Source organism: Bombyx mandarina, chromosome 17 (assembly GCF_030267445.1).
Source record: "Bombyx mandarina strain Sakado chromosome 17, ASM3026744v2".
Lineage (NCBI taxonomy): Eukaryota > Metazoa > Arthropoda > Insecta > Lepidoptera > Bombycidae > Bombyx > Bombyx mandarina.
The window spans coordinates 7,158,672-7,173,703 of NC_143223.1; the positions used below are offsets into that span (position 1 = coordinate 7,158,672).

General features: G+C 40.8%; 2 protein-coding genes across 2 annotated transcripts; one reads left to right on the top strand and one right to left on the bottom strand.

Moving 5' to 3' along the window:
• Nucleotides 1–3,022: 3,022 nt before the first annotated feature.
• Nucleotides 3,023–5,066, top strand: nbs. The gene has a single exon (XM_028188037.2). The coding sequence runs from the start codon at nt 3,114–3,116 to the stop codon at nt 4,968–4,970; it is 1,857 nt and encodes a 618-aa protein (XP_028043838.2). The 5' UTR covers nt 3,023–3,113; the 3' UTR covers nt 4,971–5,066.
• On the bottom strand, nt 5,057–10,270 carry LOC114253248 (ribosomal L1 domain-containing protein CG13096). The gene is made up of 5 exons (XM_028188038.2): nt 9,491–10,270; nt 9,029–9,167; nt 8,077–8,503; nt 6,046–6,199; nt 5,057–5,186 (listed from the first exon to the last, which is right to left on the bottom strand). The coding sequence occupies exons 1-5, from the start codon at nt 9,844–9,846 to the stop codon at nt 5,090–5,092; spliced, it is 1,173 nt and encodes a 390-aa protein (XP_028043839.2). The 5' UTR covers nt 9,847–10,270; the 3' UTR covers nt 5,057–5,089.
• Nucleotides 10,271–15,032: the final 4,762 nt, after the last annotated feature.

Below are 15,032 nucleotides of genomic sequence, written 5' to 3' on the forward strand. Positions count from 1 at the left end.
AGCTTCTGGGTGTTCCATGCGCTACAAGAAGAAAAACGACACTGCTCCAGGTGCTGTGGCAGGTGCAACCAGAGACGTCAACGTGTGTTCCAGAGCTTCAGTGTGTTACAGATAAGTGGTTTTGGCTTCCCCTTTATGTTCCATTGAGGGTCAGAATGTAGTCTTATAAAACAAAGCCATAGTAATTTATTCAATGGTAAGAGGTTTCATGAACAAGTCACTCTTTGATCTGAAAGTAACTCGGACCAATCATGGCAAGAGCAGTTAGGGGATATTCAACTCGCCCTTAATAGTACACGTTGTCAAGTAACAGGGTTTACTCCAATAGAATAGATGTTTACCGTTCAGGGTAGTTCACTTGAAATATCTAAAGTTTCAACAGAGTGATAATCCCTTGGTTTAGTCGAGGCAAAGCTAAAGTCAAACTTTTTTCCGCTGGGGATTTTGTTTTCGTAAGTTGACCGAAAATGTAAAGGTCCCTTCAACATTACTGCAGTTATGGAAAACGATAGGTATAAATTGAGACATGTAAATAGTTCTAATAGAGTGTACAAATTTCCCCATGAAAACTTACGTAAAATACCTCGAGGCCCGTCAGGCCTACTAGAAATTTCTGAAAATTATAGTGACGATGACGTGACGGCGTACACAGATGGGTTAATTAATCTTGTTCATGAAACTGATCTTAATGATGACGACTCTATCACTGACAATAGAAGCGACATTTTTGTCCGCAAATAGCGATACAGCAAACATAGTCTGTGGGTAGTGATACAATGTCTGTAAGCTCAGGCACCTCAGGTGCAGGTGTTGGAAATGTAGAAAACGATGGTCGGTCTCGCACTATTTCTGAAGAAATTCCGTATAAATGTTCTGGTTTAAGAAATGTTTTAACAAAAGCTAACGTACATGCAGATTAAAAAAAAAAAGAAGAAAAAAAAGAGAATTGTATGTGGCTAGAGAGATGTTAATCCGGACTAGCAAAAAAAAAAGAGAAAAAAAAAAAAAAAAAAAAAAAAAGTGTGAAGTCATTGAAGGGTCTGTCCGGTCCAATGGCTTGGCTATAGGGATTTTCATCCAGATTAGCCACAACAATTAGCTACAGGGATTGCGATTCGGTCTAGCATTATCCGGTCCAGTTCGAAAAACTGAAGGGATAACAATTCCGGTCTAAGTTAAAAGGGACATACTTACATACCTGAAGAGTTTTAAATGAACTGGCCCAGGTATGTAAGCAGTCTGAAGGTTATTTATAGCCAGTATAGGATTTTCTGAAGAATTATGCGAACCGAACCCTACTAGATTGTTAATATCATAGACCACGTTTTAAGTTGCATCCGTTAATGTCAGGATGAACGAACACGTTTGTTGTTCACAGACATACCATAAGAATGCGCGCACGAGGACGAGCGCACGTCAGTATGGCCGTGACGGCGTTAACGATATTTATGTTATATAGCACGTGCAATAGGAGTGACTCACACAAGCAAGGTGCGCCGGCCGTGTCGTTCCACTCGTAAACAACAGCTGCAACAGAAGTGACTCATAAGCCAGCTGCGCCGGCTAGTATAAAAAGGCGGAACGTGCCTTGAAATGAACATTCGTTCGACTGCGTTTGCCCGGTGCACTTACTACGTTGTTACGTTGTGTGATTCAGTGACTGTTGTACGTACTGGTTAAAGATTGGATAAGTGAAAGTGAATTAAGTTATCATATTGTTGATTAAATCAGGAATCAAAAAGTGACCTCCTTTTACTTGGTGTTTAACAAAATAATGTCTACCCTCAAGCTTACATATACAATGTAACAACTTAAAAAATAATAATAAGTAAGAGGAAATTGAAAATTAATGATTATGTTAAAAGATGGCAAAATACTGACTATAAGAGACACAGTATAACAATGAAATAAAATTATAGTAAACAAGAAAATAGAAATTAGTAAAATACAGATGTGATGTTAGCACCGACTTACATTTCGTGACGATTTACTCTAAAGCATTCATGTATATAAAACCTAAAACTGTAATTATTTTGCCTCGTAAAAACAAATATTTCCTTACTACTAATCGTACAATAATACCTTAATATTATTATTAACTACAATGTTATACAATGAATTGGTGGAGCAATGAAGGCCCGTTAACAAAATATGATTAACTATTGTTACAAAAGGAACCTTTAAATTAAATTAAAATTTTGTTTTTCTTGTTTTTTTATGTCGACAAAGCTGTTGTATATGTAACAAAATTAAAGTTATAGTATAGGCGGAGAATATGAAAAAGTATTAAGATTAAAATAAAATAAAAAATATATAAAAACACTTCACTGAGTTAATCAGAAAACACAAAAAAAGAAGAAAATAAGTTCCGTGTTGTGGAATTCCGCACTAGGTGTTTAACCGCTTGTACTTGATCACTCTGCTGTGCGCGGCGATGCTGCGGCAAGTGTATATGGTTTGTAGACGATCTTGCCTGAATGCTGCGCCAGGTGTAAATAGTTTATACTCGACCTTGTCTGGATGCTGCGCCAGGTGTATATGGTTTGTACTCGATCTCTATTTGTAACGATCGATCACGTCGGGGTCACCAATGAGGGAGTTCATGTAGAGTCCCATCTTTCTTTCGCCGTAAAGTCGTGTTTTATGTAATTAACATCACAGTTGAAACAATATAAATTTTATTGATGTAGCGGCATAAACAATTCTAGCTAATTATATTATATTAGTTATTTAACACATTATAAAATATTTTTATGTTTTAAATATTTGGCGGTAAAAAGGTCTCGTCTCACAGACTATATTCTGTTTCCCACCTCTCGTGCGTTCCGGCTTACGCATCATAAAAATGTGCGTTCATAAACACCACAAAGTATTCACTTCAAAAACTTGATCTATATTATATTACAAAAGAACTGGCTGTGTTCAATGTTCCCTTTGACGACTATACTGAAAAAACTACTATAGCTCAATGTTCCTGTTACCAGGTCTTTTATCATCAAAAAAATATAAAAAAATCGTAAAAATAAATTGTCTATGGTAAAAGCGTAGCTATTTACTGCTATTGGTAATTTGTGTTGATAAATCTACAAACGATCTGATTTCAAGTTCTAAAGATGTGGTACTTAAGAGCCGAGAATGACGAAAGAGTATTGTACATTACCCCTGAAAAAAGGGAAGTGATTATAGGCCGAAGTCCTGATAAACAGATATGTAGCTTTCCTGTAATTGATGATTCGTCGCTGAGCAGGCGACATGCTTCTTTAACGCTGTCTTCAAATAATTGTTTATTTGTGCAAGATTTGGATTCCAAGTATGGTACGTTCATTAATGATTGCACCGAAAAACTGACTACTAAAGTTCAACTCAAATCTGATGATATTGTGAAATTAGGAAAGCTTAATTGCATTTGGAGGGTTTACAATCTTGAGCTGGTAACATGTACATCAACACTTAAAAAAGAAAATCTTCTCCACCTCAAATCTATTCTGGATAAAATAGGAGGGCAACTAAAAAATGAATGGGATGATAGTTGTGGTTATTTAACCATGCCAGCATTGACTTTAACTATAAAAGTTGTTTTTGCACTAGTTCAAGGATCGTATATAGTAACCACTGAGTTTTGGAACAAATGCCTTGAATCTATACATAGCCTTTCAATTCCACCAGACCCTCAATTATTTACTCCTGAAATTATAGAAACAACATTGAACAGAGAAATTGTTTCATTTTTGCCTAATGATAAAAGAAAGGGTTTATTTTTGGGAATAAAGTGTGTTTTCTTTTCTAAACGACAGTTTGAGGTGTATAAAAAAGTCCTGGTTAAAAGTTCTGCAGAACCTTTGTTGTTGAGCGAGTCAAAACTAACAAAAGCTTCGCTCTGTGAGCCAGATTTCATAGTCATACAATATAATATATCAAATACAAGCCAAGAAACCCAAGCTCAAAAAAACCAGATGTTAGAAATCATTTCATATTTAAAAAGCAAGGGTAAAAGAGTAATTCCTGATGCAGAAATTGGATTAGCTATACTTTATTGTTCTTTAAATAAATATTGCAATCCTGATTTCAATTTTTCTAATGAAATACTTAAACAAACAGATCAAAATAAGATTACTAACATTTTGGCACCAGAGTCTCAAGAAATAACAAATATAAATAAAGAAGAACAAGTACTTCTCAATGAAACATTAGAAGTCACAAATAGTTCTAAGAGAAAGTTAAGTGAAGTAAGCAGTTATACCCAAAGCAACAAGAAATTTGCTTCTGGGACTAACAACATTGAAAATGATAACTGTAACAAAAGAAAAACTGAACATCAAGAATTTGATGATGTACAGAATCCTCCCAAGAAACTAGCCATGGAAATGAATTCATCTGAAAATGAGCTATTCAACTTCGTAAATCCTACCAATAAAAATAACAGCAAAACATCAGAAAAAAAACTAAATCTATCCAAACCAATGAAACGAAAAGCTGATGCCGATACAGACGATGATTTATTCAATTTTATAAAATTTAATGATAATACAAAAGAGAATGCATCAAAACTGTGTAGATATGAAGATAAAGGCGATGAAGGAAACTCCACAGTGTCTATTTCAAATGTCAAGAAAACTATAACAACAGAGGAAATAATTGCTATGAGAGGAAAGAAACTTGAAGAATTAAAAAATAATACAAAGCCATATTCAGAGGTAAAGCATTGGATTAAAAAAGAAATAAGTGATGACCTAAATCAAAAAATGAATGATCTTGACTTGGGAACCACTGTTGTTACTGTAAAAAGTGAATTGATAATAAAAAAAGAACCCGTAGAAATGCAGGAACCAGTATCATTAGTCAAAAATTTCAAAAAATTTAAGAAGGTTTGGCCAGTGAAAATGATGGTCACTGTTGTACCAAAGATAGAAAAAGACAAACAATTGAACGATGAAGTAAATTCTATGGTTTATACCCAGGACAATAACTGATACCTAAGCCATTAAGAATTGATTAAATCTATATTATGGATATCATTGTAAATGTTTTATATGTTGTTAAGCAAAATAAAGTCACATTCAATATTATTTAATTTTATTTTGTTAAGTCTTTATTCAGATTGGTCATCTTCTGCTGCATCTTTGTCTTCACTGTATTCATTTTCAGATTCAATTTCTTCATCTTCCTTAATTACAGTATTTATTTTCCTAGTAGAAAAAATTAAAATTAGCAAAAAAACAGTTTAGCCATCAATGTATATTATTATTTTTTAAGAGATATTGTTTTTAATGAACCAAAGACAACTAAATAATTTACAGTGCCAGTTACTGAAATATAGCATAGCATTATAAATTAAAAGAAAAGCAATATAGTTATTTACTGTGAAAGAAGCTTTGGAGTTGGCTATTGAATTAGCTCTACCTTCCAATGAATATTGGACAAAAATGTTCATGAGTCAATGATGCATCAGATAAGCTGGCAATCCAAGGCGTTTTGGTCTAATGAATAAAGGAACAAAGGTGTTCCTGAGACTGATAAATCAGTTGAGCTTGCAAAGGCTTTATCATGGAAGCCATATATTATAATTTTATTTAGTCTCCCATCCTAGGAATAGATGCACAAATTGATTAGACAACACACCAAGGCACAACAATATACCAAAGAAGTTCCTCATTAATGAGCGCAAAGATCAGCTCTACATCAAGAATTGTTTTTTTTTATTAGTCATCCAAAGTATAAGCGTCCTTCATTATTTACTACCTAGCCATTCCTTTAATTCCAGACAGAGAAATTTTAGACTTCAACCTTTTTTTGAAGGTGGAATGGGATTCAAATTGTAATATATATATATATAGGATCCCATAATCACTAAGCACTAAGTAAATATGGGTTTTTATTGCCATTTACAGCAATGCATAATAGGGGGCCAGATGCATTCATGGTATCTGCTTGTATCCTAAATAAACTTATTGGAACTAGGAGAGATTAGCTGCTATAGTAAAAATAGTCCTAGTTTGTGAAGTATCATACCTTTTTTTTGTATTCTTTATTATAAGTAAACTGTACCTCTTTTGAGTGTTGGGTTTTATAACATGTACTGTCCCGTCTGGTGCAACAGTCACTGTGCTACCTGGAATTGTTGACAATTCATCCTCTATTGTGTTGAAAGTTTTTGGTTTATTCTTTTTGATTTTGGGAGCATTAACTGTGTTTGATGATCCTGTAATATATTTAAACAATTTAATTTAATGTAATACGTTAGCATTGAGTTGTTTAGATTGATGTTGACATTTTTTTGGGTATGTGGGACATGACGATCTGCAAGTGTTGGTAGCAGACCGCAGGCCCTAGAAATTTTAGGGCCCTACCGCACTAAACGCGATTCCCCTGCATTCTTACACCCGACGTCCGATCTCCGTTTTGGGTCAGAACCCGGTCAGAGTAGGGAGGTTCCCGCGGTCAACACTACAACCAGACATGCGGCGCAACCCCGAGAACGTCTGACCGACGGGTCGTTGAGACGATGATCGACGACCAACGACGCCAGTCTCCACGGTACGACGGTCCTAACAGGCCGCCCGGGCGATGCCGCTGATACCCCGCTGGGCCAGAACCAGCCTGCGGGGTCGGAACGCGATACACCGCCGACGAAAATGCGGACCGCATCGCAAGCCGCAGCTGCCGATGCGTCGTCCTGTCCTCTTGGTGCCAGCGCGCTAGAGTGACGGTAGCATGCGGCGCAGCCTCAACTCCCTCAGGTCGCCCTGTGACCATCACCGGGAGGAGACTCCCTATTCACAGGGGCTGGATAAACGCCCTCCTCCGACCCCGAAGTCGGCGGCGGTGGCACGGCGCCGAGAGGAAAGAAGAGCTCTCCCTCTCCCGTTCCGCCGCCTCCTTCTGCGAGATGGTGGACTCGTAAAAGTGGAGCATCGCCTGCCAGGGCTCATCACTGCCAAGCATCGTAAGCAACAATTCCGGTCCTATTTTTGCAATGAGGACGCGGCTTAGTACAGTGCACTGGCTGCCCCACCTTTTAAACTCAAACGCACTATTCCTAGATGGCAGAAATAGGCAGGGTGGTGGCACCTACCGACGCGGGCTCACAAGACATCCTACCACCAGCAATTACGCAAATTATAATTTTGTAGCTGGACCTAGAGTCCATCAGTAAGTATCTACAGTTGGCATCAATGCGCCACTTCGATAAACCGGCACGACACGAGAACCTCTCATCGTGGCTGCCAGAAACTACATAGCCGATCCTGCGGATCAAATGGTAAACATTCGACGTCGCCCAAAACACGTCATTTCGGATCCTCCCGATCCAATAACGGTGCTTTTAGCCTCGGGAGCCGGACCGGTGCTTGGAGTACCTAAAAATTTTAGGTACTACAAGCACCGGTCTTCGTTCTCGTCAAACCCGTCGCTTGCGACAAAGAGCTCGGCGAGTAAATTAACCCTCAGACACAGCCCAACTGAGTTTCTCGCCGGATCCCCTCAGTGGAACGCGTTTTCGATCCGGTGGTAGATTCTGCGAAGCACGGCTCTTGCTGGGGTTTGTGTTAGCAACGTCGTCAGGTTTGAGCTCCGTGAGCTCACCTACTAGTTAAGGTTACGCTGATATGGTCTCTGTAGACCATCAGCTTAAGTAGAAAAAAAAACGTACAAAACATTCGATCGACACAAACAGCCGATCAAGGCGGAGCTCTCTGTTTTTATCATTGTACACTTGAAAGGGAATGAATGGAATTAATTGGAAAATTAAGTCTTAATTATTGTCAATATGGAAGGTAATGATAAATGACGAAGTAAATGATGAAGAGAATGGAATCCGTAACGCTGAAGTCATCATTTTAAAAAATCCATAGGACCAGTCTATCTGTATACATATATATGTTTATTATACACTAAATGATTGGAATACGCACAGCTCATTTGCTATTAAGTAGAGTGCTATTAGAAAATTTTAAATTTAATAGCTATCTCAAATATTTTAGTTTAATCATTAATGGGACAGCCATAAGAAGTGGAAGAATCCAGTTCCTTCAACCTAATAGAGAACTGTTCATAAAAATGAAATTTAATATTACTTACTTAAAGTGAGATATAGTGGCACAGCTATAGACATCGGAATACATAGTGCAAGAGATCTTATATTGGCTTCACCTCCTGGATATCTAGTTCTCAATTGATCAACAAAAGAAATCACATTTTCTTGTAATGTATCCAGCGGCATACCAGTATGACCAAGAAGAATGGTTGATGTTATTCCAATATTTAAACGGAGAACTACAGTGCGTAAACCAACTTCAATGGCTTTCTTAAGGTCACGTTGGCCATGCAGTCTTACTGGTATTAACATATTATGTTTCTTGAAAAACATTTTTCCAAGCAAATGTGATGCATGGCTCAATATTCTGGTGTCAACCATGATAAAGTCATGTTGAGTTAATAATTTACGTTTTAACTCAAACTGATCATATTCTACCTTTACTTGCCTTAGTGGAAGTATTGTTTTTACCTGTAATATTACAAAAGTTAGCCATGATTCTAAAAATATGTACAATTTGTACCATAGTTTTATAATATTTTTTGTGAATGTGCTCACATCTGAGGTTAAGTGGCTACCAGAACTCAGATATCACCATTCACCTTAAGCATGAGGTTTAAATCTCAATATGTTGTTGGTTCTCCTCATCCAACTGTATTACCGCAAAAGACTTGATGAAAGACTAACAAGACTAGTAACTGTAAATTGTTTTTATGGGTTTGGTACTTATTTTATGTATTGTGGAAGTGAACATGTGTTCGTATATATTTCAGCAGAAATATTCGCATTTACTTGTGGGATTTAAAAACAAGAATATTTGAATCACTCAATATGAGTACACCGAAACCCTTATCCTAAGCCATGACTGCACCAAATTTTATTTTCACACTTGTAAGTCAACCTTTTTTTTTAAAATATGTATTAGATAAATTGAAAGTTAATGGCCCAGTACAAAATTATTTTTAAATAAAGACTAAAAATAGGTATGCATTTTACCTGTGTTACGCCAGATTTCCTTAATAATTCTTCCCAGTGATCAATTGTTGGCTCATGATCAAACCTTCTTCCTTTTTTCATATCAGGAACTATTAAACATATTTCACCTGTTGATGCTGCAGTGCTATTAGGTAGCACACTAGGCAAGGAAAATACATTAGTTTACTTACACTGTGTTCATTTTTTTAGTAGCAAAGCAATACAAAGAGCTGTTTTTAAAATAAAACTATCTCCCATTTAATAAATATGTCCATTTTTTATTGTATTACATTTAAATCAGAAGGCTCAGAAATGCTCACTGCTTCAAGAGGTTACTACAAACTTTCTAATCTGCATTTTAAGTGGTGGTATCATCACCTGATTTTCGTATCAAATCTTATTCTGTTTTTAAATTTCAAGCTCTTTTATAATAAGGATTGAAGCTAGGTAAGCGATTGGGTAGGTAAACATGGCATTACTTACAATTTAATATTAGTTTGAACACTTTGTATCTTGATGCAGGATATCTCACAAAATATTGGTGACTCGTCATCAAGGATAGTATTTTTTTTCTTGTGGAGTATGGATAACTGCAGGATAGCAGTTAAACAAGAATTTACCACGTCGTTTGTCACACTCTTCGTTGGCATAATATACTTTTTCTTTTTCTTTATAATTGGTGCCGGAGTTGGATTTTGTACATAATTTTTCGGTTTTAATGCTTTTTCAGCTACAGATTTCTTAGGTTTATTTTTCTTATGCTTGACAACTTTGCTCCCTGCAAATACTTTGGTTTTCTTTTCTTTCTTTACCTTTATCTCCACAGACACCATTTTCATTAATAAGTACAAATACAAGAAAGTTGAACATGCGTTAATGAATGTACAAAACTTAAATGTTAATTTAAAATGGGAATTTATCTAAAATAGCAATTAGATACAGAGCGTAATTCCTTGAAATTCCAATATATATAGTCTTTAACTACGTATTTTTTGTTGTAAGCGGCGTAATTAGTGATAATAATGTGTTTAGGAAAATCTACTCTGCAATACAGTTCCACAAATTCCACATGTCAACATAACCTAATTTTTTATTAGTTAATTCTTTGGCAACTCAACTTTTTAGCCATTTTCTTTTTTCAATATGGTAATCGGTTTTTACCTCGCCAATATTAACTAAGTAATAAATTAATATGATTAAACCCGAAGATATTCTAATGTAACAAAGGTACATCAATTCGTACACGATGTTAGTTTTGTTTCCATCTACTGTGGCATATTGTAGTTACAGCTAGGTGCAGTCACAACCAACTTTTACTAACAACTAAGATATAGGACTTTTTGGCGGGAGCGCGAGGAGTGAAGTTGTGTGATTTGTTTTATTTTGTCTATTTGGTGTTTCTTCAGGTTTAAATGTGTATGGCGTACAGGTGGTTTATTAACTGTTTAATATCTGTGAAAGTGCACAAATGTAGGAAAATGAAACAAAGCCGCTGGACGTAACTTCTCGGGATCCTCCAAAAAGTCTACTTAAAAAATCTCAGTAAATGACCACCATTTTACTGAGATTATATTTTATCCCATTTCATTTCATTTAATTTCATCCCAGTTGATTAATGTCTCAAATGAATCATCTTTATTTCATTTCACTCCATGTTATCATTTTTCATAAAAATAAGAATATTAAATTAAAATAAGACATGACTGGGTTTATAAAAGGTTTTAGTTATAGGTCGTAAAATCTCTTAAATAAATAAAAACAAGATATAATCTGTGGAAAATCTAAAAAGGCCGCCAAAACTATGGAGGGTAGAGGTAAGGAGAACTATCTCATATGGGAGATTTTGAAAAAGTTGTAGTTAGTGACACTGTAATTTTTTTTTTTTTTTTTTTGGTCAGGAGGAAATCGCCGGACTTCCGCCCTCCCCTGGGGATGGAAGGCGGGGCATGTCGGAGTCGAACTGACTAAAACCTCCTGTCGCTCAACAACCTGCGTCCGAACCTCGCATGAGACAGAACCCATGAAAAGGCAAAGGGGGGAAAGTGAAGCGTTTAGTGCGGAGCACATCTCTCCCATCACCCTCCCCCTCGGGACGCTGGACCAGTGGTCGTCGGCGCCACGACCACCAGCCCTCTCGGTCGGCAGGCTATCCGGAGCCCGCCTAGATGGCGCCGGTTAGAATGGTCTATCCTACGGAATACCCCGCTGGGTCAGAACCAGCGTAGGTCGAGGATAGCCGGCCTTCCATCACCCGGATGCTCTTGCGTAAAACGCGTGCAGAGCAGCTTGCACGTCGTCTTCTTAGGCCCCCTTCGCCTGTCCCCAGACCGACATATGAAGGGGACCCGAAACACTTAGAGGGCCAGGGCTTGGGCGAGATCCGCCTCCCTGGCCCCCGCTCGACGGCGGCGGGCTTGCGTGTCTCTCACGCGCCCCGCCGCCTCCTTCTGCGAGATGGTGCACTCGCAGAAGTCGAGCATCGCCTTCCACGACTCGTCGTCGCCGAGCATCGATGCCACAACACTCGGCAACGACAAGTCGTTTCCTATTTTTGCGACGAGGACACGGCGCCACCCCTCCCATGCGGAGCAGGCGACGAGCGTGTGCTCCGCCGTGTCCAAGTCGCAACCACAATGGTGGCACTTTGCCGTCGGCTCGGCTCCGATCCGGTGCAGGAACTCACCGAAGCAACTATGCCCAGTGAGCACCTGCGTGAGCCGGAAAGTGAGGCGTCCTCTGTCACGATTCACTCAATTCACAAGAACCGGGCGAATCGCCTCGACGGTCCTACGACCAGCCGAAGGATCGGCCAGCCGTCTGGACCATGACTTCAGCACGGACCGCCGAGATTGGGCCCTTCGCGCTGTGACCACACGGGCTGGGACGTGCCACGCCCCGGATACGAAGGTCAGCCCGCCACTGATAGTCAGCAGCGAGCGCCTCCGCCTCCAGGACCCAAGGCGGCGTTCCAGCCAGTACACACGCCGCCTCGAAAGAGATGGTGCGATAACCACGGATGACCCTGACCGCGATGGTGCGTTGCGGCCGTTGCAGCAGCTTCGCTACCCCCACGGCCAGGGACTGGCCCCACACGGGCGCCCCGTATAGGGCCATTGATCGCACCACCCCTGTATAGAGACGGCGCGTCACCTGGTCTGGCCTCCCGACATTGGGAAGGAGCCGGCTTAACGCGCCGGCCACCCCCAACAAACGAGGGACCAGATTCTGAAAGTGAGCACAGAAGGTCCAACGACTGTCCAGAATGAGGCCGAGGTACTTCAACTGCACCCCGACCCCGATACGGACGCCTCCAACCACGATATGGGCATCGACAGGTGGCACTCTCCGGGGCCTGTGGAACCACATGGCCTCGGATTTACTGAGCGCCACGTCGAGGCCCAATCTCCTGATTTTGCCGATGACATGCGCCACCCCAGCCGTAGCAAGACGGGCAGACTCAGCAAAACTCCCCCCCCGGGCCACGACCAACGTGTCGTCTGCGTAACAGATTACACTCAGGCCCGGGAGGAGGGCACCCCTCAGCACCCAGTCATACCCGATATTCCACAAAAGAGGGCCGAGCACCGACCCCTGTGGAACACCGCGCACGACCGGGAACCGGTGCACGATCCCACCGTGTCCGGTACACGTGACCGATCTGTCTTCCAAGTAGGAACCCACCAGCCGGCGAAGGTAGGGGGGCACTCCGTGTCGTTCCAGCGCTCCCCCTATCATGGACCAGGGCAGGGTGTTGAACGCATTGGCGATATCGAGTGACACCGCCAAAGCCACCCCACCCCCGGAGACGGCCTCATCCGAGAGGGCCCGCACGCGAAGGATCGCGTCTACCGTTGAGCGGCCCTCTCGGAAGCCATACTGCTCCGCCGACAGATCGGGTCCCACCTTGACCAGATGCTGGATGATGCGGGCTGCCAGAATGCGTTCCAGCAGCTTGCCCACCTCATCCAGCAACACGATGGGACGGTACCCAGCGGCAGTATCCGCCGGGCGGACACTGTAATATAGACCTCAGATGTTTACTACCAAATTAATTTCGTCAATAAAACCTAGTATTATTGCTGTGGTAGAACGTGGAGACATCGATTGCATTTTCTTATCAGCTTTAAATAAAATACTTTTTGCGATTTTGTAGTGCTTACAGTTCTATCGTCCTTTTTTATTTATCTATTTTATTCTAATAACTTTCAGCACCTTTTTTAAAATTTACCCGGTTGTTACTGTAGTGCCACCCTTATTTAGCAGATTTTAACGGACACTTTTTCACACACAGATACAGTTTTCCTTACCTGTACCCTCCATAGCCAAAACTAAACCATGTTTGGGGAGGCTTAAACGACAAAGGGAAGATCTTCCACCGAGCGGGTGATATTTGCTCGGTAGACCGACGGTCCGGATGTTATTGTTCGGAACTTGTTTATATGTAAGCTTATCTTGAAAATGTCGTAAGCGAGATTTAGGCATCTGTCAAATATCTTGTGTTCTGTGATGGCTACCGCCACACCACTCCCCTCCGAGACTGGAGGTCGTGTCATTTAGTTAGCGTTGTCCGAATTTTGTTGTTTGTTTGTTGAATTGTATTTTTTTGACTTGTTTTTTCGTATAATGTAAATATGTTTTCTTATTTAAAAAAAAAAAGAAAATATTTGATAAAATCCAAAAAAAAAAAGGCCGCTGAGTTTGTTTCGCCGGTTCTTCTGAGGACTGTGGCTTTTTTTGGAACCGGTGGTAGAGTTAACATTTTATTTTACATTTTGACATTCAACAAGTGTTTTTTTTTTTTTTTTATTGCTTAGATGTGTGGACGATCTCACAGCCCACCTGGTGTTAAGTGGTTACTGGAGCCCATAGACATCTACAACGTAAATGCGCCACACACCTTGAGATATAGTTCTAAGGTCTCAGTATAGTCACAACGGCTGCCCCACCCTTCAAACCGAAACGCATTACTGCTTCACGGCAGAAATAAGCAGGGCGGTGGTACCTACCCGCGCGGACTCACAAGTAATTACGCAAATTATAATTTTGCGGGTTTGATTTTTATTGCACGATGTTATTCCTTCACCGTGGAAGTCAATCGTGAACATTTGTTGAGTACGTATTTCATTAGAAAAATTGGTACCCGCCAGCGAGATTCAAACACCAGTGCATCGCTCGATACGAATGCACCGGACGTCTTATCCTTTAGGCCACGACGACTTCAAAAGTGTGTTTTTGATGACATCCAAGTTGAAATAAATGATTTTGAATTTGAATTTGAATTCGTGTTGAGATTAGCTTGCAAGTGCCAGTGCTGCTCGAAGTCTGCAATGAGTCGAGACTGAGCTTGAATGCTTTTTTTTTGATGATAGAAAGATTACTGGTGGCCTGGAGGCCTTTCCAGTTTCACCAGGACAGGTGGGCGAGCAAAGGCTCAGCCAGAAGGGGTGGAATTTGCTAACAGCTGCCCGAGCGCCTCCGAAGGAGATCTAATAACTCAAGAACAACTGCTTCGCGAATGAATCTACTGCCGGATCGAAATCGCGACCCGCTGAGAAGATCCGGCGAGAAACTCAGCGAGCTGATGCATGGGTTAGGTTGCACGTCGACCTCTTTGTCGAGTTCGACGAGTACGGTTACCGGGGTTCCTCAGCCTGCTCCTAGTGTTAGAGCTGAAGGCGTCTAATGCAAAGGTTATTGGATCTGATGGATCCGTAAGGACGTGTCTAGGGCGTCGACGGTGACTGGCTCCTGCATGATCAGGATTCGGGTAGTAGTTAGCGGCGGCAACGATAAGGCGATTATCATGCCGCATAGCCTTATCGAAGTACCGCTCCGACGCTGACTTCATGTATTTCTGGATAGATTCGAGGCCCAAGTCGTCGTGTAGGTCAACGTTCCTCACGAACCACGGAGCTCCGACGGCTAACCTGTAAAAGCGGGATTGTAGAGATTGGAGGGTGTCTATGTGTGTGCGGGCCGCGTGAGCGAACACCACACTCGCGTAAGTCATGATGGGCCTTATGCA